Below are 25,862 nucleotides of genomic sequence, written 5' to 3' on the forward strand. Positions count from 1 at the left end.
TAGATCCCCATTTTGTCATGGATATTTTTAGTAAAAGTGCCTATGACCTGTCCGCGACTTTTACTAAAAATATCTGTGACAAAATCTTTATTTTTAAGATCTTTTTAAGTTCTTTCTCTTTGTGAATGGAAGTTAATATCTTCTTAGAACTGAGAAGACCACCTTCTAATTTGGGCTTTACATAAGTAGAGTCCAGTTGCATTAATTTGAATGGTGGCTTGGAAATTCATTAAGCATGAAAATGTGGAGCACAGTTAATTACACAAGTGATTATTTTTGCATGTAAATGTCTTCTACTTTTACTTTAATGTGCAGAGGTGCTTTAAGTGCAACAACGAGGGACCATAAACCTGTTCACCTCTTCATATTATTTTACAGGGGCACATAAATGCTTTGTACACAGTACTGATTTTGGAAGTGTTAACATTATGAGAAGACAACATGATTTTTAAGATCCAGAGTATGGTACTTACACATATTTGTGTACATTACTAGGAGGAAGTACATATTTTAAAAGTTCCAGTGAGATTTTTTTTTAAGCCTCTGGCCACCAATGATCTACGTGTAACATTTTGTTCTAGGCACTTTCAAAATGTAAATAATATTAAAGCACCGTCACATTTAAAATCCTTCCCACCCTCATGATTAAGGATGATTAAGACTACGAGTCAGTCATGGAGGTCATGGATTCTGAGATTTTATGTGACCTCTATGACTTCAGCCCCAGGTGGTAGGGCTCTGACTGTCAGCCCTAAGCAATAGGACTTTATCTTCCATGATTTATTGTTTATTGTCCTCGTCCTGTCCTGACTTTTACTAAAAATACCTGTGCCAAAATCTTAGCCTTAAGGATGATATAGCCCTCTTCTAGAGTCAGACTTTCAGATCAAAGATTAATAAGAGACACAGAAGTTGATGTGCCAATTCAAAACAGAGCACAGCAAGTAGCAGGCCAATGTAAGATGCAAGTAAGAAGTCTGAATACATGGGTTCAGTACTCAATTTCCACTAGTTCATGCAGCTGAAAGATGAAATTCTGCACTGTACAGTGAAATTCAATATATTTGGCAAGTATAAAACGTTACTTTATTGGTAGAGACCTGTTTATGTAAAAAATTATGAAAATGCCAGTTACATTTTTGTAGCCTTCTAGTGCCCTGTCCTCACTCTAGCACCTCACTGTTTTTTTGGTACCTTGTTTGGTCACAGAAACCCTGACAAACTTGACCCACTGCTTTGATCCCCGCACTAACATTACTGCTCTGTGTGCTTGGTCCTGATACTGACACTCTCCTCAATTCTACATTCTATTGCTGTCACTGTTTCCTTGTGGAAACCCTAGAAAGTTTAGATCTGTATTTGAAGTCAAGAAAAGAGCAAACCACAAAAGGTTCAGAATGATGCCATATCACAGGTCATTTCTTAATTAATCTGAGCCATCCACAGCTTAAAATTTTCATTGGTGGGAGCTTGATATAACCATGATTTTTTTCATGTGTCAAAATATAAGAGCATGACTGCAATTAAATATAGTCAGTGATTTTGTTTGGTTAGTATATTGCAAATCTATAATGATCACTATGATCTTAAATGTATTTCAGACATTTTGTACTTATAACAAATAAGATGTTGAACTAAATAAATTAATTACCATATTCCCAGATCCTTCACCTTGCCAATAAGTATTATTTAAATGTACACTACCCACAACATGCTGGGCACTTTAAAGAATACAGACATGTTCCCTGCTCTGAAGAGCTTACATTCTAACAAGGGAGACCTAACAAAAGAAAACTGCACACAGTAAGTGGGGAAAGAGGAGAATGGAAACATTTGGGGCACAAATAGTCACATGATAATGTATGTGTTATGCACACATGTTGTTTCATAATATTTACAAAATCCCAGCCACCCAATCCATTAAAATCCTGCCCAGGGAAAATTGCCCCTTTAACTCTCATCCTCTGAGACTATCCAGGTCCCTTGACCATGGCCCCTGCTCTTATTCTCCACCAATAAACCACCTTTGTCCTCACACCACATGACAGCCCCAAATATGTAATCCTGAAAGCATCACCCACACTTATACATTACTCCTGATATCTGAAGCTCCCAGGTCCACAGGAAGTTTGGATTCCCCACCCATATCAAGCTGCCCACTGACCAGAGAATTGGTAATATCCTGTCTGCCGATCAGACAATTGGCAACATATCTATGGCAGAGTCAGCTCCAGGAGATAGTCAGGAGGATCCTGCCTCATCTGAGGCTAGGGGTGATGGGAGAGGGCTGCTGGGGCCTGTTGCTACTTGCAGCGGGCATCCCAGGTGTGCAGGACCACAGAGTGAAATAACTTTTCCCAGTGGGGACAGAACCACCCTATGGTTACAGTAACAGGTTGCCAGGTGAGGGAAAGAGAGGACCTCAGCGGGGCTGCTCTACTCCCTGCTTGCCAACCCACTGCAGCAGCTCCAGGAGAAATTCTTGCTCCTCAGCTCATAATAGCTGCTGGGGTCCTTTCCCTCACTGGTGTCTGGATTTTAAGTGGGAAGGGGCTCAGCTGGGAGATCTCCTCCAACCCTGACGGAAGAGGAGCAGCAGCTGAGGCATTCTCATGTTGTGTCTATCCCAAGCCCACCCCATGGCATCTGAGCACATCCGTGGTTCCAAAGAGTTTTGTCTGAGTGTAAAGACAAACCCTGGTTTGTAGCTCTCTACCTGTGTCACCATTACCTGGGGACCTGCCTCCCTTGAAACTTTCCCAAAGGGCATTGTTGACTGTTTGTCTTTACAGAGCCTTTCATTCCCGTGTACACCACACCTCAAGCTGGCGGGGTGGGGGGGGGGGAGCATGTTCATACATAACCCACAGCTGCCCCAGTTCCAGCAGCAGCATACATTGAATGAGCCTCCCTGGCAAAACTTATCACCGAAAACCGCTCCCCAGCCCTATGTGTGTGGTAGCGTCAACTCTCTGCCGCTGGCATAGCTCGGGTCGCCAGGGACCATCAGAGACGCGGGGGGGGGGGGGGGGGGGGGGGGGAGACCAGGACTGTCTCAGGGCCCCGAGAGCTCCCTTTGCTCGGGGACCTGCAGCTTTCCAGCTGGCCCGGCTGCTTGGGGTGGGTTTTCGCCGACGTTGGCCCCAGGAGCCGGGAGAAGGGCCCCAGCCGGGGCACGCGCCCACCTGGCAGCGAGCAAGCGCTGGTGGGGCAGCCTCGCCCCGCGAGAGGCGGAGGAGGGAGGCGGGGAGAGGGGAGGAGGGAGGCGGGCAGGAGCGGGGTGGGGGGGGGGGGGCGGCCAGCGGGGGGCGTGGCCCAGCCGAGCCAGACTCGATAAATAGAGAGCGCGGTGCCGGCAGCCCGGTCAGCACCGCGGACAGCAGCGCCCTGCCCCAGCCCCAGACGCCGCCGCCGCCGCCGCCCTCCAGCCCGCTCGCCAGCCCGCCCTCCAGCCCGCTCGCCAGCCCGCTCGCCCTCCGCCGCACGCGCCATGGCCGCGGAGACTCACCTGCAAGGAGTCGAGATCTCAGCCGCGCAGTTTTTCGAGATCTGGAATCACTACGACTCTGATGGTGACTATATTTCATTGCAACCCCCCCCCCCCCGCCCGCCCCCCCGCAAGCCCCGAGCCGGCGGGGGCCTCGGGCACCCCCGTGTCCCACACACCCCTCCCGGCAGGCTCCGCTGCAAACTTTCCCCCAGCACAAGCCATAACTTTCCCCAGCGAGCCCGGAGCTCCAGCCCCTCGCGAAGCAGGCGGCCCGGCTGGGGCTGGGGCTGGGGCTGGGGCTATGCACTCGCGCCCAACCTTCTTTGCCTAGGGCTCGCGCGCCTTTAGCAGGGCACCTTTCAGGCTCCCGTAAGTGGATTCAAGCGTCAATGCCTCCAGCCGCAGCTAGGATGCCGCTGTTTTCTCTTCAGTAACTTTGCATGTAGATGCCTCTGGAGGCGGGAGGGGTGGCAGGAGGCTGAGCCTAAGTTAGCAGATCAAACAACCAAAAAGCCACCGATTTTTAAACACGAGGTTTGTGAATGTCCTTTCCAGCAGCTGGAAGGGAGCAAATCAAAGGGTTCTGGAACACTAACCCTAACTCTTTGTGTTGTAGGCAATGGGTACCTGGATGGGAAAGAGCTGCTGAACTTCATCCAGGAGCTTCAGCAGGCACGAAAGAAGGCAGGATTGGTAGGTTAATGTTTCCTCCTGCTTTATTTCATCTTAATGAAGAATTTTCTTGAGCAGATTTCAGCGACTGGGTCTTTTCTATCCTTAGGGCCATCAAATGTTCAGTCACTTAGCTGGTCAGGCAAAGGCAACGTTTAGAAATTGACACAAGTCAAGTAGGATGCTCAGCCACTTTGGGAAGTGTGGGGAAAAGGGGTACCTGACCAGATACAAGATAATATTTAGATTCCACCTTGGTACTAATGCAGATGATTCTTCTGGCAATGTTAAAAAGTAAGAGTCCAGAAAAATATGGAACTGGCATATTATATAATATAGATTTAAAGCAAGACTTCTATCTTTGCCTCACTCAATTATCTACCAATATTTTTAAAGACCTAATTTTTCATGAGCTGGACTCATTTTTAACTCCTTCTTTAATGGGAAGTGTGTCAGTTTATCTGCATTTCTGCCCCTTGGTGGTCAATAAACAGATCTGCAGATCATTCTTAACTATTTATTTGCACTTCATTGGATTTATGAAAGAGGAAAATCAATACTAAATCTTGATAATCAAAACTGTACAAGAGAACAGAGAAATTATCTAGAGAATATTAAAATGTGGACAAATCGAAATGCATATTGGAGTTTAATTTGTAACAATTATAAATTCAGCACTTTCTTAAGCAAGAGAGAAAAGTTTTAAAGTAAAATACTATTAATTTTTTAACATTCTGAAAAAATAAAACCAAATGTATCTAGATAAAGATATTAGTTTAAGTACATAGTGACACTTCCTTACTGAACAAATAACTCCTAAAAGAATCAGAAAATAAAATAGACCACTTGGCAGCACACTGAAATATATAGCACAGTATAATGAAGCCTACTTAAATCCACTCTAAAAGATAGTTCTAAAAGCATATAAGATAAAAGTGCACTAACTAGCTGACCTGTGGGAGGGGGGAGAGGGGGGGAAGAGGTTATAAATTCATATAGGGCTACATCAAAATTAAGAAATAAATGTTAGCTTTTGGACAATGAATTATTGTCTTTGTTTGGGTCTTCCTGTTAAAGGCTGGAGAACAAATGTGTACCAGTATTTTTATTTGTTTTGTGGAAAGTAACATCTTCCTATTAGCTTCATGAGTTAATATGCAGCTGGAAATCTGTCATCTGTAATATTACATATAAAATTACATACACACTCTAGATTCCTAAACTTTTTTTATTGCTGTCACTGTAGAATTAATGTCCAAAAGCATAGGTAAATTTGATTACTGAAAATTGTGAGATTGCAATTTCTAGAGGAAAAGGATATGTATAATCTTAGTTTCTTTCCACAAGGAGAGTGAGGCAAGTAAATTACATTTAAAAGGGGGTGGGAAGAGAAGGTAAGAAAAGCTTATTTTAATTCTTTAATTGGAACTAAATATTTTTAACATATTGAGATGGCAGTAACCATAATAATAAATATGTTCTAAATACAGTCTCGAACATCATCTTTTAACTGGGTTTACTGATGAATTGTACTTTTAAAAATAGTCCTAACGTAATGCTCAATGGATCAAAGATTCAGAGGTTTTACAACAGGAAAATGTCATTTTAAACTCATCTTCACATTTCTCCAGAGGCAATTAGTGTCATAATAAGTCATCTTCTACCTAAAAAATTAGTGTTCACAAAGTAATGTATAAGGTGCTTGTAGGATTATTGTTGTCTCCCACCCACTTTACCATTTATGCCTTTTTAATAGACTCTGCCTGCACACACTGTTATATTTTGAAAGTGCTTAGGTGTTTAATTAACTTTTCCTTTGTCATTGCTCTGGTACAAGCTTATTTCTGGAATATTCTGCCGAAAAGACCAATCTACAGTAACAACACTGAACTTCAGTACTCTCATTGGATCATCTAGAGATTCTTGACATCTTGATCCCTAAAGTCTTTTCTGGATTATGGATATGTGCCATCAGGGGTTTCAAATCTAAGCTGATTCTTGGATTTGGAGTGTCATTTGCCAAACAGTCATCTCACTAGTTCACCTATCTTGCCTCACTGGATAACTAATTCAGTGGCTTTGAATTTTTTGCTCTTTTGCCAGAAGGGACACAATGAGAAGATAATGGATGTTATATGTGATTTCTGTGGCTGAGCTGCCCTTTCCCCTCCTCCCCCATAAGCTTCTCTCATCATTTGCATCTGCATTTCAGATAGTTTCTCTTGCTCTGTACTTTTGGAATATTCAATTATGTATTCTTCATAGCTGGATTATACTTCAGTCATGCTACATGCCTTATAAAATCTCACTGATTTCAGTCTTTGAACAAGATGGCTTAGCATTTCTCAGTGCTCTTCCCAGCTTCTGAACTGTCCTAATTGTTTTGTCATTACCTAACAGCTATATGATTTTTTTAATTAATCAAATGACTATTGTGAAGTCCATCCTTTTGCTTTCTATTACTTCCAAAGAGCAGTAACATGCAATTTGATGCATGTTATTTCTGTCTCATGTCATACTGTCAGAAGGAGGTTACATTTGCAACGTTGTGTTTGAACTATTTTTGGTGACATTTCATATTTTCCAACACCACTCCACCACATTACAGTATGTGAAATACAAAGTTGATCTTTCACAAAGGCTAAAATAAATAATTCTTTGGCAAAAAATAAAATCACAATTTTTAATCCCAAAAATATACGCTTAACCTCTTTTGGCCTACATTATACTTGGTATGTTCTCTCTCTTGTTTCACTTTTGCCAATTGCCAAGAGAGAAAATGTGTGGGGAAGTGGTTACCAAAGGGGTTCCCAGCTCTCCTACTGTCTCGTTGGGTGACTTTGGGGAAGTTTTTCAACATCTGTTCCTTGATTTATCCTTATGTAAAATGAGAACAATATTTACCTACTTGACAGAGATAGTGACTTCATGTTCATAAGTGCAATGATACTGGTGTTACTATTGCACCATTCATCCCATGATTTCAAATCACTTTACAAAAACTAATGTGTATATAACGCCTCTGAGTCAGGTAAATTATCTCCATTTTAAAAAGGGGAAATTGAGATACAGAGAGGTCAAGTTACTTGTCTATGGTAACAGAGCAGCAAGTCCATGGTGGAACCAAGATTAGAACTGGTTGAATACTGGATAAAATTATTTGTCGCATAATATATCCAACAAATATGTTATTCAAAGGATATTATTCAATCAGTTATATAACTGATAAAATTCAAACATGTATTAAGTGAATATTTTTTTAGATGAATGACATTCTATTTTTTCAGATTGTAAGCGGTGACGGTGCCTCTTCATATGATTGTACAGTACTTTACATACTGTGGGTGCTATTAGAAACAAAAAATATCAAAATATTTAATCAGGGCTAATTAGAATCCAGATATCTAGACTTTCAGGCCTGGACCTCAATCACTAGGCAAATACTTCTTCACTTTGAGATCCTTGTGTGAAAGGTGACATTGAAGGGCAAAGTATTAATAATCATGTCTTAATAACAACAATTGCAAATTACTAACCACAACAGATGACTCTGAAACAAAGAGGACATTGGGCCGTGATTTGCTTTGTCATAAACACTTACATGTAATGCGTTTTAGCAATTTCTAGTAATACAAATTTTGGGCACAATCTAGTGAATTTGACTCAGACAAAATTCCTAACAATTGCAGTGAGAGTTTCTCCTAAGAAAGGACTGTAAGACTAGACTCTTCATAACATTTTGATACCTTTGATAACTTTGATAACTTTCATTTTGATAACTATGAGATATTGTTTATACTACAGATCTAAACCCTGATCCTGCATGAGGATCTATTAGCATAGATCCTTGGACTCATGAAGAGCCCAAAAGAAATCAAATGGGCTCCTCAAAGGTGAAGGAGTCTATACTAGTGAATCTGAGTCAGACCGATCCTTGGTGCGACTCCACCGCCATATCTTAAAGAGAAGCTGTCATTTTGAGACAAGTGCATGGTGGGAGCAAACATATATATCAAAAGCACTTTGACATTGGCCTTGTGGATTTACCTTGTTATTCAGGATTGCTTTATATGTTTCAATAAGGGATTACTCTCTCAAAGCCCAGCCTCTCCTTACATTTGTTCTGGCAATGAAGTTATAGTCCTGCTTTTATGACATCATAAACAGTGAACAATACAAATGGCTGATGTACAAATTCCACTTGTATGACTTCATTGTGAGATCTGTTTGGAGTCTGGTCAAAAGAGGATAAAATCCTCATTCAAATGAAAGTAACATATTAAAATATGTGAAAGGTAAATATTTTGGTGTTCCAATGTGTTCTGTAAAATTTTCCCCCCTGTGAAAGATTTAAGCTTGTCTCAGATTTATTCATTTAAAAATGAAAACTCTGGAAAAACTGAATAGTAATCAACAGTGAAATTTCATTGCCATTTGATTAAACAAAGGAACAGTAAGACCCACCTTCCAGCAGATTTGTCTTTACATGTGAATGTTCTCATTTTGAAAGGTAAAATAGAAGATCTGAATATCTAATGGTCAGATTCCGCCACTCATTCCTATCAAGTAATATCTTACTGCTCAAGCAGTCACGGTCATTGCAACAGTATAATCAAAGTAAAGCATTACTCAGCATAAGACCGGCAGAATCTAGGCTCTAACTAGGTTTTTATATATTACCTGGTAGTTACTCATTGGTGTTGAAATACTTAGCAGGTATTTCTACATGTCTTACAAATAACAATTCCATTATTGTGAATTTCTAGGAATTAACACCTGAAATGAAAGCTTTTGTGGACCAGTATGGGAAAAGTACTGATGGAAAAATAGGAATAGTAGAGGTAAGCTAGTTTCTTTATTTCAGGCTCAGTCATGTTTATATGCACAGAATGCTCTTAGTATAGTAATACAAAGATAACTTGAACATAATCTATAAATATATATATATATATATATTGTCTTGTATTTGCTATAACACAGACTTCTTTCCCCATCTCAGGATCTTTAGTATTTTTTTTCACTGAGGCATTAGTGGAAAACAAAATATTTCTTTCTCCTCAGACATTTCATTTGACTCCACTGAACATTACAGGCTTACATCAATAGAAATAAAGGAGACCATCATTATAGTTTTCCTGTAATGCAACTGAAGTCTGCATCATTTCAGGAAATTCAAGTTATTAAAAACACTGATGTGCTGGAATATTGTGAACTGTTTTATGCTGAGTTATTCTGGAATTTGATTTTGCATTGGCCCTCAAGTCCTGTAGTGGGTGTAAAGTACAATTCAGTGTAAATTGGCTAAGAATCTGATTTCCTTCCCTCTCCTCCTTTGTAATCATTGTACATAGTGGTTTATTATTTCTAATTAATGCATATGGTAAGGACAGAGGGGAAGGCTAAAATCTTGTTGACATTTTCAGCAATGTTTTTTGACAATCCAGTAAGTGAGCGATTTTGATTACTTATGAATTCCTTTATTGAACACAGTCACAGAAACTGTAAGCAGAAAACTTTTGTTTGCAAAAGTTAGAAACGCCTGCCACCTGAATTGCCCTGGGTTATATGGTTCTCATGCTTTTCCATTGTGTAGACCACTCTATGAGAACGAGGGACACTCATGGAACCACTTCCCTTTCCAATCCCCACTACTTGTTTCTCAGTGTTTAATTCTACAGATCAAAAGGAAGGTATCCATGGGTTGGTGTACAGTTTGTGAACCACGGTTTTAGGACCAGATTCATGACTCATTGAAGTCAATGGGAGTTTTGCCATTGAATTCAAAGAGATCAGGATTTAACCCTTAGAAAAGACAATCACGTTCCCAGTTTGATTATCAGAAAAATATGTCTGAACAATTTATAAAGAGCTCCTTGGAAACATGCTATTACTGCAACATTTCTATTGTTACTGACTTAGCTACAGCTATTTAGAATTGATATACTGAGCGGAATATACAACCACCAATGAGATTTACAATATAAAATATCCTATTACCAGTACATATAAATTATTACCTTGGAATATATGCTCTTCTTTAGGTGTAATTCCCATATGTAACTTCCACATACTTGCTAAAATATTCATGTCACTTAGTCTAAACGTACATGAATAAGCGAACCGTGACTGAATTTGTTAATTTCTTACTATATTTAAGGTTAAACTGACTAAATTTTGACCAAACTTTTGATTCATCATCAGATTGAAAATTCTGCAAGTAGGAAAAGTTAGTATAGGCATATCTTTCTTTTTCTGATAAATAGATTATTAGTATATGAAATTAAACAGGCCAGTTTAAATACTTGTTTTTTAATAGAAGCATGCCTTTTTTGTTTCAAGTACACATGACAGCAGACTGTCACATGAAGCATGTACAGGCACTTCCTGAAGTAGTCTACTGGTTAGACAAGGCAACTGGGCGTTGTATCTCCTGAGTACTATTTTTGGGTCTGTGACTAACTTATTATGTGACATTGGCCAAGTCCCGTAGGGCCTGATCTTGTAAGGTGCTGAACACCTACAGCTAGAGTGCTGAGCACCATCAACACTGACTGAGGTCAATGGGTGCTGAGTACATTTAGCAATTAGCTGGAGGGCCTCAGCACCCTGGAAGGTTGGGATCTTAACCTGAGTACTACTTAACCTACATCATTGTATCAGTGTGAAGCTGAATTGTTTATAAAGTGCTGTGAGATCTCAGATGAAAGGTGCTGTATGTGGAAAGTGTTATAATAATCTTACAGATGATCAGTTAGACTTTGTTTTCCTGACCCTTTAAATTTTCTAATTTAAAATGCCTAATGTTTCCAAAATGAATTCAGCTCATTTACATGCCATATTACGAAGTCTCCCCACTCCAAAGTTCATGTAGAGTCGATGAACCATGCTTTTTTTAGTATAAATAAATGCGGCACTCAGTCACTCAATCACCATAACACATGGCACCTGAAGATTTTTAAAAATATCCCAATTAATAATTATTCCTCAGGGAAGATCTATTAAAGAGGAGTCCTGAATGGCTTAAAGTAATGCATTTTCAGCTCTGCTGACCAGATTAAGTGAAGCCTTAAAGTGCAGATACTGTCTTTGGCAGTACATTGCTGCAGTGAGTTCTCCAGCTTTTAAACAGTTTCCCCCGGCTAAATGTAGAATCTGACACATCTCTTACTCTCTTTTATAAGATACTCCCTCCCATTCCCCATCCCAATATTTGGTCTGGTCAGTGCTTTCACTGACATGTAGATCTTAAAGTCCAAGCTTTTTACATCTCAGGACTGCAGTTATTCCATATCCAAGTGATTTAAATGCTTATTCCTGTGAAGCAAAATAGCTACTTACCATACTGAAAATGCTTTTCTCCCACTTCCAGATTAAAATTTTAAGACAAATATATTGAAGCATGTAAATCAGGTGCTTTAAGGAAAGGGTTAAATATCAGAAAGTGAGATCCATTCAGAGAGTGATTTCTAGAAAACTGTTCATGCTGGTCTGTTTTAAATATTGTAGCTCCTTTTCCAATTCGGTAACAATCCCCTTCTTTCTTTAACAAGTTCATAATGAGAGGTAGAGGGTCAAGCTAGTCTCAGCAGAAGCATCTCTCCAACCATGTTCTATTACTCCTAAAACAGAGAGAGCTGCCATATTCACCATAAAAATAGCAGGAGCTCACACTACAGTCACAAACTGGTTTTGTGTCCTTTGAGTCTGCCATTGTAAGTGAAGGCTTGTGAAATTTCATACTCCTGTTTAAACATCCTCATGAGCTACTGCTACTTTTATATTCTAGACATTGACACCAGGCTTCCAGGTTTACTCTCTTTATGAGTCAGTCAAATCTGCTCCATTTACAAGTAAAAAGATGGTATGCCTAACTACTAACCCTGCCAACTCAACGAGTAATAATTCTGCAGCTGGAACTTCATTAATGCTGTTGATGCAAGAATCAAAAGAATCTAGCTCCCTCTCCCCCACAGTATTGGTCCTACAACGCTAAAAGGAGCAAAATAAATCAAATAAGGAAAATTTACTTTGTCAAAAATCTAGGCAAATATGATTTAATACTGAGTTATCAAATGAGACAGTTCACTTATCTATAAAACACTAATACAGAGAAAATGGTATCATATATATTTCTCTCAGGCCTATGTGGAAGTTATACATCTGCATAAAGGAGAGTAAAACTTAAAGTAATATTTTATTGGCAGCGGTAATATATTTTGTATCTTAAATGTAGCTTAGTACTGGTAGTTGGTTGTTCTTTGGAAAGTTAGTGAATTCTGAAAGGATGATTCTATCAGTTAACTGTACCTACCAGTAAGTCACAATGGGAATGTTGCAATGGCAGCATGTTTCTCCTTTAAACTGTACGCATTAAATATCTTCTGATTGTGAAACTGGAAACTTGTCTATGTGATTGAAGGTTAGATCCCAGTCCCATTGAAATCAGTAGAAGGAATTCCTTTTGCTCTAAATGAGCTTAAGATATAAACCTAGAAATAAGTTCTCAAACTGTGGTCCATGGACACCTTCCTGTTGTTCTGCAGAATGAAACAAGTAATGTTACAGTCACTGAACGCTACAAAAGGGACCAACCTGTGCCCCATTTACATAGTCATTTTTTACCATAACTACACTAATGGAAGACATTCTTCCTTGTGGAAATGAATATTGCTTATGCCAGTTAAGTCCCGACATTAAGGGACAACTTGCAGCAATTAGCTACTGGCTCAAGTAAGGTGTGGTGTGGAAACTGATCATCCCAAGGGGAGCTTGGGGAGATGTGCCTTAGGGAAGCCCAAATCCCTCTCTGAACAAGCCAGGGAACAGGCTACACTATTCTTTTGGGCTCCTTGGGCTCTCTCATCAACCATGCTTGGCCTGTCACGATCTGGCCCTCAAATAGGTACAGCCTTAAATATACATTGAGGGCAAATTTGCATGAACAGACAAACTAACAAAGAAAAATATATTTTAAAAATGCTACAGTTGTGAGAGAAACAAAACAAGGAATACAGTATTAGGAGATGTTAGCTGCACTACAGCCAGCCACCAACCTAATTCATCCACTATTATATAAATAGTACCTCTGACACTGAACAGGGTAGCACTCTTATCACTTGGTAGGGATAAGCGTGCACAACCTAACTGGTATTTTGTTCCACCAGTCATAACCTACAGTATGTGAAAAATCTCTAATTCATGACAAAGTGCCTACACACTCTCGGACATATGTAGACATCTGTACCATAGCTGCTGAATAAATAAGGATGACTTTATCTCTAGCAAATATGGTAGCTTCAGATAGCTGATAGGTTTACCTATACTGAGTATAAATAGCAATACTGAAAATCTGGAATTTGTTACATACTTATGAAGATTTGCAAAAAACTAATGTCTAAATACAGATATCGGAGCCTAATTTAGGCACCTAGGTGGCCTGATTTTTCAGAATTGCCAACCACCCACCAGCTTCCATTGGCATATGCAAGATGCAGTACTTCAGTGGGAGCTGCTGGGTGTGCAGTGCTTCTGAGGCCATTTACTTGAATGCCTGATTGTGGATTTAGGAGCCTAACTTCAGGCCACCATTTCTATAACTCCCATCTCTACAATTAGACAATGACTTAACATCCAGTAGTACTGCCAGGGCTGTGCTGTGCTAAACTAACTTTTCTTGACAATAACTGGAAGCCCTTGTAGAGGCTGAATATTTTATGGTCTTATACCTAAAGATCTGAAATTACTATGCTGGTTATACTCTTAAAAATACCTGTATAATAACCACGTCTGTATCAACGTGCACCACTGCCCACTGTCAAAGTGCAATAATCCCATAGCGCACTGACATCAACAAAGTGAATGAAAGTGGTGTTTTACGTCTGATGTCACAATCGCTCCATTGGGAGAGGTGAAGGAGGAGACCTTCGGGGAGGGGAAGGAAATTCCAGGTCTTTGAACTTTTCCCATGTGCTAATACTAAAGAAACAGGTCACACATCCATATCTATTACACACACACGTATGTATGCACACTCAGTTTTTACCTATCAAGGAATCGAATTTTGAACATTTGAGTCAGAAACAGAGTAGCACCCATGTTAGTCTGTATCCGCAAAAAGAAAAGGAGTACTTGTGGCACCTTAGACTAACGAATTTGTTAGTCTCTAAGGTGCCACAAGTACTCATTTTCTTTTTGAGTCAGAAACCTCATTTTACATTGATTAGATTTAGTATTCAGCAATTTAGCAAAATCTCTCAAGATGCACTTTGCTATGCTTGATAGTCTATACCAATTGCTCTATTCTTGCAAGTCAAATGAGTGATGTGCATTTTAAATTGTATCAACATTTAACAAATATAACTGAGTTTTTGCAGTGGTAATTTTTGAAATACAGATGTTCTATTTCCATCTCATTGAAACATGTTAAAAGACACCTATCGAGTCTGGGACAGGAGTTGCAGGCAGCTATGGTCCCACTGGAATCCAGCAACAAAGCCCCAGTTTTGCAATCCTAATTCATTGCAGTGAATTGAGATTGAAATAGGGATGGAGATAAGATCTGAAATGCACAAAAAAGAACAGAATTTTGAATCCAGTCTTGGACCAGGCTACAAGGAGGTGGCACCTGTTACTGCTGTTTTTACAAATGGATGCATTTAAGAAGAATTTTAACACCAAAAGGAAGGTGTCTGCCTTCCCCTTCTTCTGTACCTACATTTTCAAATTTCTTCTCTTTTCCATTTCTTCTCCCCTGTTTCCCTATTTTAATTAGAGCTGGTCAACATTTTTTTCAAACAAAAAGGTTTTTTGTTCAAAACCAGATTTTTTTATAATTTTGCCCCCCCCCCCCAAAAGATTAACAATTTTTTCCTTTGGAAAAAGTCTTTTTCAGATTTTAAATGATAGAAAACACTTTCCAAACCATCATCAAGTTTTCATTTTCCAAAACCTGGGTTTCCAGTAAATGAAAATTTTCAATAATTATTTTAATAAAACTAAACATTTTTGAAAAATGAAAATGGTCCTTTTCAACTACTTCAAAAGGAAAACCACTTCACTATTATTTGTGGAAACAGATTTTCATCAGGTTTTGAGTTTTAAGGGCATGTTCCTTGAAGTCAATGGAATGGGTTGAAGGGCTGAGTCCCCCTCACCTTGCTGTTCTGGTTCTTGAATTGGCTTTTCCTCAGCAAGGTCTCATGTTTGGGGCTGACAAATGGCTGTGGTTCCAGGATGGATTTCCATCTTACATATTTTCTTTCCTTGTTCTCACTTCTCTCCTCTTTTCCTCATTGGTTTCTCTGCTTGCCTTGCTGCACCTTTGCCTTCTCCCTTTCACTATCCTTCTCAGCCTTTTCCCTTACTCAGTACCCGCATCTCCATACAGTTCTCCTTCACCCTTGCTCTCTGTATCCACCATGGTTCTCTGCATCTTGCTCCCTTCACTCTCAACATTCTCCCCCCTTTGGTCTCTCTTTCACTCTCTTATGCACTTAAGCTTTTACCACACTTTGTAACCCTGCATTTGTGAATGTGAGGTGCCTCTCACCCTTTCTCTAGGCCTGCTGGTTCACTCCTTTCCCTCTGATCTTCATTTGTGTCTGCTCTTGAGGAACATATCAAAAGCAGGGAGCCAAAGGCCACTGAGAGGCATGCTCCCCATTCTAATGTACAGGAGATACTCCAGCAAATGGCACGTGGCTCCTTGGGTCATCATGGAGAGTACTGATTACCAAGAGAAGAAAGGAGAGCTGATCAGGGTTGTACAGCACTCACCTCAAGAGCAAAATAGGGAAGGCATCTCTGATTTCTATTAATGAAGGGGACAGGTGGGCCTGTTTGTGAGTGGGTTAGAGAGCCACTGAGAAAGCAACATTACTCTACATGTTGGAACAATATGGAACAACCTTTAAGGACCTGATTCTGTGTGAATCTGCACAGTGAGCAGATGAAAAATTGGGGCTTGAGAAGCTGATCCAAAGACCACTGAAGTCAGTGGGAGTTTCCTAATGGCTTCAATGGCATCAGAGTAGGCTCCAGATTAAATGTAACCACCTATTCGACAGCTGGGAATAAGAGCACACAATTCAAATCTTACCTGGAGAGTAAGACAATGTAATGACTATATTTGTAAAGCTCCCCGACACACAACTGAGGTTCTTGGTGTGTGCTGTGAGACACTTTATAATACAACTAAACAGCCAACTAACGGGAATTGAAAACAATTTTAGACTTGTCACTAGAGCCCCACTAAGGAGGTTATCTGTTCTCAAAGAAGCAGTTGGAGTTTTATAACAAACTTTAAACTTGCTTTAAATCTGTTACAGCTTGCTCAGATATTACCTACAGAAGAGAACTTCCTATTGTTCTTTAGGTGCCAGCAGCTAAAGTCAAGTGAAGAATTCATGCAGGTACTGTACCCCATTTTTCCTTTGATAAAGTCATCCAGGTCTAGATTTCAAATACACAGATACATAAATAAACCTCTTTCATTTACTAATTGCAGACCTGGCGAAAATATGACACTGACCATAGTGGCTTCATTGAGACTGAAGAACTTAAGGTAAATTGATGTTTATGTGTATTTCACAATCACTATATAGATGTGTGTGTATTACACGACAGTACTGATATATATGGCTGTTGAAATGTAAAACACAACTGGCAAGTGATAGAAACTGATGTTTCTATCACAGATAAATTGAAGTGTGATTTCTATTCTGATAAATGACTCTAAAAATGGCACTTAGAGCAGATCCATGTTTGTCCCCCAGTGATTGCCAAATAACAAGTGCTCAGTTTAGAAGTAAAAAGATGTTTTTAAACTAACCACCCTACAAATGTAGCTAGGACGTGAGAGCTAAAGTGGGTTCTTTCTCCTAGCTGCATCACTGCCATTACTAAACACTCTGTGGTCCAGTTTAAGCCCTCAGTAGTACCTGTGCAATCCTGTTGTTGCCATACTAACCCCTGTTCAACACAACTGCAATCCCATTGTCCACACTCTGTTTGCATAGGAGTGACTGATGGGAACTTAGCACATTTGATGCGTAAGAAATAACAGCATCCAGTTTGTTCTATTAGCTGTGTCAGCTCTGCAGTTTACCGGAGTAAAAAGCAGCCCATTCTTATTCTTGTCACTAAAGCTAACAGATACGGTTTGACTCTGAATATACATGGGGAGCAAGTCTGAGTGGGAAAGTATCTTTTGTACATCACCATTTTTCTATGTAGAACTGCACTTCAAGTGGTGCAGATTGTCAGCTGGTGCAACCTGTCATAGCTCCCCAGGATCTCAGCTGAGGACCCGGCCCTGTGTACACATTGATTGAGACCAATTGTCTTGTTCAGATGCAGAATTCCAGACAAGAACTCCACATACATTAACCAAAGCATTAAAAAGTCAAATTGTCTGAAATCCTTAGTAGTGCTTTATAAAAGCAAAACTTGCCTCATAAATCCATGTAGCCAAATTGTCTTTTTTTCCCCATCCTCTTTGACCTGCTGTGGTAGTGCAAAAGAGATGAAGCATGTCTGTCTGTCTGTATCTCCTCTGCTGAGGATTCCCACCTCACAGAAGAGACGTCGGTTGGCATGACCAGCTCCTATGCCCCTGGTATACAAGTGGCTACCCCCTCCCACCCACAGTCCCACATACAGGTGTGTCAAAAGGGAGGTGAGGTCAAGAAACTGGTACACATTGTACTTTAGCAACCCCCAGTTGTTGGACAGTCCCTTGAGGACTGTTTCCAGAGAGTATAGTTTAGACCAACCAATAAAGGCTGGGCTAATGAACAACCAGAAAATCTTAAATGGCTCCCTGATGGCTCCCCAACTCTGCTGTGCTGTGCAAATCTCATATGCATCAGAAAATCTGGATCATTTTCATCCTTTCAGAACTATATACTGTAGCTTGTTTTTTTAACGTAGTGATCAATAAAATACTTCTCTTGGCAGGTATGAAAATATTAGTATGCATTTGCTGTAACTGGTTTTACTCCCTGCATAACTATTTTAAAGCACATATGATCTAAAATGTTTCCATGAAATCTGTTCACAACATTTCTGCTATCACTTTAGTAGATAGCACAGGTACAGAGAGGCCTGATGAGAAAATCTACAGTATGGTGGTGACAATAGGGCTATCATACTTGTCTTTCAAGTTCAGGGGCATTATGCATACGTGATTGGGAGGGGAGATGGCTCAAGAAGAAATTCCTATTGTAAAATGTGGTCCAAACTGTGAAAAAAGCAACTCCAACACATCAGATAAAGAGGTTATAAACCAGCTTGATGTGTTCTTCCCTGAAAATTGATAGGCATGCACAGTTCTCAAGACTTGCAGACTCCTTGCTTAATAAATTAAGATTTTTTTTAATGTCACTTATCTAGGACAGTTGTTCAAACTAATCAGTGGGGAAAACAAAACTTCATTCTTTAGAGTAAAAGTAGCTGTTGTTGAAGGTCAGGAAGAAATCTTGCCAGTTCCTCCCAAACTAGCAAAATGGGCAAAATGCATTTGCAATATATCTGTGTGAAGGAGCAAGAAGGTTTCACCTTCACCTGAAGCATCAGGTCACTGCTGTAGGCAGGAAAGTAGACTGGATTAATCATTAATCTTTTCTTTAAAACTATTCCTATATTTCAAGCAGTGACTAGGAATCCAAGTTTTCCTACGGGTCTCAAGGTTAATTAATGTAGTTTACTGTTAAAATTAATTAGCACACAGTATAGCTGGATGCCAATCTACTTTTCCAGACTTCTGTATAGTACAACAAAAGGCATATTATGCACAAAGCTCTGTGGGGATCTTTTTAAAAATAAAGTGTTGCAGTATACTTGGTCTAGTTAAAAGAATTTTTGTTGTCAGATATACCTGATATGAAAATAAGTAGTAGTTTCCATGTTTATTTTACATTTCAGTAGTAAATATGTAAAAGTAGAATTTCCCAGACTGTCTCTAGACTGAAATTGGAGTACAATAAGGAAAGTAACTATTCTGTAATCCTTTTGGCTTTCGGGCAAATATTCACCTGTGCTTACTTTACTTTCACAGAGTTTTTTGAAAGATTTACTACAGAAAGCAAATAAGAAGATTGATGATTCCAAGCTAACAGAATACACAGAAATAATGGTAAGATTATTCAGACATTTCATCCATAAAAGCACAATACTGTGCACATGTATGGCCACTAACTTCTCATTTAAAGACTTGAATGAGAACCAGTTTGGATTCCTATTGTGCAAAATAAGACATCACACCTTAGAAATCATCATCCGAGCTAAGGAGGCATATCAGGTAATTCTGTAGCTATGTCACCTTCGGCTGTGATCTGTAAATTTAGCCCTGTTGGGCCTAATATAAGTATGGGAAACCTTCAAGGAAATTTAACTGTTGTTGACAAACCAACACCACAGCATGGTGCTAAGGAGAACTTTTCCACCAAAGGTTCTTTCCTGTCAGGTAAGATTAAAAACTGAAGCTCTGAACACTTAAAGATCCCATGGCACTTGTCATAAGAATAAGCAGATTAACCTGTACCTGAGCCAAATTCCAATTTGACTGATTATATTCGACCTACCCATTACTTTTTAGTTTATTTCATTTCTTGTCCTGCACTGTTGTGCTGTTTGGTGCTACATTTCATCCTAGATTTGGCTGCATCTTGGTGATGAGTGAAGCAGTTCTTTGTGTAAGCTGCAAAGGCCAAGGGCAGTGGGATAGTTCTGGATGAAAGGCTCTACACCTCAGCTTTAAGTTATTGCATGATTTAGTGTTGGGCACAAGGAAAGAAAAGACTGCCCAAAATATAAATGCTGGTATGCATTCATTAAATAATTAAAAACAAAGATCACTCTAGTATTTTTAATTCCATGGTATAGAATCTGATGACCATCTAAAATGATCTATAGAGTCTATGATATAGGCACATTTGTTTGGCATATATTTATTACTTTTCTCTAAGTGTCCCTTGCATACCGCTGATGGAACAGTAGTGCACACAAGTAGCAGTGGGGTTTACTCCATCCTCTCCGAGGAAGGGCCCAGAATCTCTGGTAACCATTTACCATGCTTCTTTGACCTTTAGAACCCTAAGGACACATATGCCTGTTCTTAAACTTCTCAGGTAGGGAATGGAAGCAGAATATATTCTTCCCCCTGCTATGCCTCCTTCTGTTCCTCTTCCTGCCCTTTCCTCATAGCTTCTAAAGGAATCTTACCCTACATTTGTGACCTCTCTCCCAATAGATACCAAAATATGCCTCAATCCTCCTTTTCTATGAATAGGCAAGGAACATACCTGCTAGTCTTCAAGTACAGAATGCTAAATGGTTTTGGTTTTTTTGCCAGTTCTACACTTTTTTACTGCCTTCCTTGTGCCCTATGCTAGTGTGAGAAGGGGAACCTGATAGCAGGGCAAGCCTCCTAGGCAGGTGGGATAGAACAGGCTCTGCTTCAGTCCTAGCCAGGCCCATCCTTAAACATAGCCAGATTCTCCCTCCCCTCTAACTCCTGAACATAGGACTCTCTAGTGGCCTCCATGCAACTGTCAGTGAGATTTGTGTGTTCCAGAGACTGGGAAGAAGAAAATTCCCTGTTTTAAGAATGGCCAAAGTTGTGATTTTTTTTTCTCTTTTGCTTTGCCAGCAACTTTGTTTCACCCTAAAACATTTTAGGGATTTAACATTTCAGGCTGAAATGCCTCAAACTGACCCCAACTATGAGAGACGTTAATTAAGACAAATATCTAGTGATTCAGTTTTCTTATGGTAAGCTAGAGGTCTAGAAATCTCATGATGGATTAGTTGTAGAAAGTGTTACACGCTGGAGAAATAAATCTCACATCCTTAACCTTCATGCACTGCAGTTTTTTATGACTCTTTAGCCCAGATTGTGCCCTACATTTGGACCTCCGCAGGTTGAAAGTTATAAAGAATTAACACTATAAATAAGTGATAAAGGTGATGATATGCTATCTCCTCAAAAATTAGAAGGGAAAAACTAATGAACAGAAAACATAAAAGGAGTTAAGAACACTTACCAGTTAGAAAAAGGGAGAGGCATATAACAACCAGACATAAAATAGCCACATTAGGGCTGCAACTGCTTGCCTCTGCCAAATTTAAAGCACCCTTCCCCTTAAAGGTACGCTAGGAAGAAGTTCCTATAAAGGGTGGGGAGGATTAGAAGGAGCCAGGTGGTCACACTGGAATGTATGGGTTCACAAACAGTCACTTCTCTATACTATCTCTGTATCACTAATTTGTTTTTTTAGGCAAAACTGTGCTTTTTCCTGCAGCATGAATTTTGTATTTAAAGGGGTCCAAACAAACTGATACAGGTGTCTGATTCTACCCCCAAACACTGTACATCTAAAGTTACTGTAATTGAAACTAAAGGGGTGGGGGAGAGAAGGGAGAAACCCTCTGTTTTCAGTTACACCCCCACAACTCTTTATACAGTAAGTTTTCCTTGATGCTTTTTCTCAATCTTTCACGTAGCAAGAGGGAAATAACATCTAAAAATAGGAACATGCAATTGTACAGTGACAGGGAGAGGAAGTCACAGGCAGCCTAATACCTCAAAGTCCTGCTAACTAAATTTTAAAAGGTCTTAATTTCAAGTTAGCCATGTCTCTTAAGAGATTAGAGGCAATGCAATTTGCTGACTTTTCACTGTATCTGTGATACATTAAATATTACATTTTAGACAGGAAACCAATTTCTAATACACAACAGGATCCTGGAAAATAGTTTAAAATAGTATATAATACTTTGTTAAATCACATTAACATATATATTTCTATTACATGACAACTCATTTCGATGGAAGTTACTTAGATATAGTTCTTGTATAAAATTAATTAACTACATGTCAATAGTGGAGACCTTTTGTTATTAACACTTAAGTGTTTATAGGGCTTTAAAGCTGGGAATAAGCTAAACATGAGACATTAAGTCAGTCCTGTTTTCATTCTGTAAATGAGATTAATTTATTAGCTACTTAATTCACTTGTAATACATCACAAGCTAAAATTTTTCTTGAAGTGCATGGCATGAGGCAGATTCTGATATCATTTACGTGTGTGTAGACTTGACAACCAACTGAATAAGGATTATAAATGTGGTCGTCTTTTACATGAAGATAGTACATCTAGATGGAATTTAGAACACCCCAACCTACGTTCGAAGATTTAATTCTAGCTACTGTTTATTAGATTTTAAACTGAATTATGTTGTTTTATAAGCAGCTTTATGTATAATAAGTATTAAATCATGACTCAAGACCAAATATACTATTCAGTAACTTTAAAAAAAAAGGCTATAATTTTTGGTCTAAATCTTTATTCAATAGACAACAACCATATGGCACTGGATCTTGATCTGAGTTTAAAATAATGTTTAAATGGGTTCAGTAAAGGATGTTGGATATCATGGCTATAGCTTATGTGCCATTTGTGAGGGGCCAAATTCTGACCTCAGTTATAGAGGTGTCAGTTTGGAGTATCCCTATTCAAATCAGTTGAGTTACAAACAAGACCCTTCATGGGTCTTTAAACTCCTTTGACATTGTAGACCACACATAAAACAATCAGAATTCAGCAGTACAAAATGTAGCCACAGTTGAATTCAGTTGTAGTGATTACTGTGTATATTATATTGGTCATTAGGCAGAGAGATTAGAGGACTATGTATATTGCTACTGCTGCAGCTGTTTGAGTCCCTGCTTTATATCGACCAAGTGAGGTATTTGGTTGTAGTAACTGAAGTGGACGCAATTTCTTTTCTTTGATGTTTTCAAAGATAGAAAGGTGAGAAACCCTTTCCTTAAAGCCCTTTGGCTGTGGACAATGGGTGTTGCATCTTGTGGGGGGGACAATAAGAACCTGAGTGACCTGTCAGGATTTAAAAATACTTAAGTGGGCCTTGCTCGGTTTCTGCAAGACGGACATTTTGATACCATGCACATCTCTGATTTGGGAAGTTCACTGTTAAACGAAGCTGGATTTAGTGAACATTTCAACACAACTACCAGAGTTGCGCAAACAGTTCCTTACCAAGATTTTTTTATAGTAGAATAACTAGTTATCAATTTGTGTTCAATAATTTGTAACCTTGCTCACAGCAAATATACCACACAACAAACATGAGTTTATTGAATCAGGTTCCTATAGTATATTTAATTAGTACCTTCCCATTGCTTTTAGATTTCCCAAATACTTTATTTCTTTGCTGCACGGACCAATACTTTAATAATAAATATCTACATTTATTTCAGCTGAAGATGTTTGATTCAAACAATGATGGAAAGCTGGAACTTACTGAAATGGCCAGGTATGTTTTTATACCTAGATCATCTAAGTAGTGCATGTCAGTTGCCATTATGGGAAAAAAAATTGTTTGAACTCTCATTTTTATCTTCAAAGTTTACTCCCAGTGCAGGAAAACTTTCTTCTTCAATTTAAGGTATGTAGCTTTACATTCTGAAGTTTGAACATATAACACTATATATTATTCTTTTAACTCTTGGCTTTTTTTTATTTTAGAGTGTCAAAATGTGTGGGAAAGAGTTCAATAAAGCTTTTGAGCTGTATGATCAAGTAAGTGATCTGAAAAATACTATAAAACTCGCCTTTTATGAACTGATTGAATACTCTTTGAGATCACTTATTTTCTGAATTAGGGAAAAATAAATTAGGTGTAATGCTACAGTAGCCAAAATGAAAAATAAATGCTCCAAAATAAACCTTGATATTAATATTTTTCAGGATGGCAATGGATACATAGATGAAAACGAATTAGATGCATTACTGAAAGATCTGTGTGAAAAAAACAAAAAGGTAATTCTAGAGTTTTTCTTCACGATTAGTTTAAATTGGGATTTAAAATTCACCCGATTACAATAGAGCTGCTAAATCATAATTCCTGAAGTGCAGGACAATTACAAATCTTGGCAGAAGTAGAAATGTAAATCCTTAACTAAGTGAGCAACAACATTATAAACTGGCTTCAGAAACAGTGATCATCATCAATCTAGTGTGCCTGGATGTGAATTGTATTCAAGCACTTGAACAAATGGTACTGTTGGGCGGGCAGGCACCAGACAGATTCCCCCCACCCCAAATCTCTATCATTGGCAACTGTAGTTGGCTACTAAACTGGATTATAAAGCATTATCTGTTCTTTACATAGGACTTAGACATTAACAACCTGGCAACATATAAGAAAAACATCATGGCCTTGTCTGATGGAGGAAAGCTTTACCGAACAGAACTTGCTCTTATTCTCTGTGCCGAGCAGGATTAGAGACATCCTGTCACTTCAATTTAACTAGTGATATACGGTTTCAACACAATAACTGTGCACTATAAGGGAGTAGCCTGTACTTTCTTTTACATCTGTAAATTTAAACCGCATATAGATAATTAGCCATGATGTGTGGCACATTCTTTTCAGTCTGTTTCTATACTGTTTGTAATGTACAGTTTTTGTAATTATAAGATTGATAAAGAGAATGTGTCTGTTTGGGCCAGTCTGTATATTCAAGAAGAAACTAAAAGATTTTTTTGCTTTCATAAACACGGCTGGAGAAAAATTTTACATTTTGCTGAGACTGTTTTGTTCATCATATCCTTTGACACTTGCAACACTTCTGTTCAATGATACATATTAAGTAAAAGCCCAAAGAGCTCTTTCAGTGTATGACTAAATACGGGTTTTTAAATGCAGAATGTAAAAATGCTGTTTTCAAGTAGGAATGATGACCAGGGCTATTTGAACTGAAAGATTTACCAAGCTGGTAAGAAATATTTTCAGTAGTCAGACTACCTACTTGCAAATCTATGCTCCTTGCAGTTTTGCAGTTAATGAGGAGAGCTTATGAATGTATGGCATACAGACATAACATCTATAAACAGCAGATGTCTGGAACAGCTACCAGTGCTGCTGTTCACAAACATGTTTTCCATTTAGTTGTTTAATTTCACTAAATTTAAACAAGGTGATAAGCACCTAAGAAATACAAGAGACAGAACTTCTTGACAAACCTTTAATCTGTTTTGGAAACCTGGCTAAACTACAGATAGGATAATTAATACACACACTTGCATAATACAATAAGTGTAACTCATGAAAACTGCTGTGTCAGACTGACAATCCATTTTCTAAACTATTTGCACATACTGCAGGTTAAAATTATTCTAGTAAACTGCTGTTTTTAAATCATTCTGTGTAACCTATAATTAAATTTAATATACTAAGACTATTCGTGTCTAGTTTGTCTACTTCCTGGATTTTCTGAGCAAGTAGAAAACAAGGAAATAATTTGTTTTAAGTGTGCTTCCTGCATCTTACACTAAATTTCTAATGGAGAAAATTATTGGAATTAAACTAAAAAACAATCCATTTCTCAAAGTACTAATTCAACACCAAGTCTAGTAGTTTACATATCAGACTCTAAATTAGATTACTCTGCAGGGGAATATTTTTTTTTAAAGCAGAAAGCACACTATAATTGCTCCTGTCTTTTTTCTGATTGTGCTCTGTAGGTGTGGGTCTCCTTTTACTTACACCAGTTTTATGCCAGCATAACTCCACAGACTTCCGTGGAGTTACTCCCAATTTATAGTGGTGTGAGAAGAGAATTAGGTCTATGTCTTAATGTCAATCAACCTAAGCTGCCTCTACTTAAAGTGCGTTG

At 38.8% G+C, this 25,862-nt stretch overlaps 1 protein-coding gene across 1 annotated transcript; it reads left to right on the forward strand.

Moving 5' to 3' along the window:
* Window positions 1–3,383: 3,383 nt before the first annotated feature.
* On the forward strand, window positions 3,384–24,763 carry CALB1 (calbindin 1). The gene is made up of 11 exons (XM_048841165.2): window positions 3,384–3,572; window positions 4,107–4,183; window positions 8,929–9,003; window positions 16,489–16,572; window positions 16,668–16,724; window positions 19,218–19,295; window positions 23,442–23,497; window positions 23,590–23,629; window positions 23,710–23,763; window positions 23,932–24,003; window positions 24,356–24,763. The coding sequence occupies exons 1-11, from the start codon at window positions 3,491–3,493 to the stop codon at window positions 24,467–24,469; spliced, it is 789 nt and encodes a 262-aa protein (XP_048697122.1). The 5' UTR covers window positions 3,384–3,490; the 3' UTR covers window positions 24,470–24,763.
* The last annotated feature ends 1,099 nt before the right edge of the window (window positions 24,764–25,862 follow it).

This window comes from Caretta caretta, chromosome 2 (genome assembly GCF_965140235.1).
Source record: "Caretta caretta isolate rCarCar2 chromosome 2, rCarCar1.hap1, whole genome shotgun sequence".
NCBI lineage: Eukaryota > Metazoa > Chordata > Testudines > Cheloniidae > Caretta > Caretta caretta.

Excerpts from the sequence above, each read along its gene's own strand:
- CALB1 (XM_048841165.2), top strand. The coding sequence starts at position 3,491 with ATGGCCGCGGAGACTCACCTGCAAGGAGTCGAGATCTCAGCCGCGCAG. Across the intron at positions 4,184-8,928 it reads CACGAAAGAAGGCAGGATTG|GAATTAACACCTGAAATGAA; the intron begins GTAGGTTAATGT and ends GTGAATTTCTAG. Across the intron at positions 9,004-16,488 it reads GAAAAATAGGAATAGTAGAG|CTTGCTCAGATATTACCTAC; the intron begins GTAAGCTAGTTT and ends AATCTGTTACAG.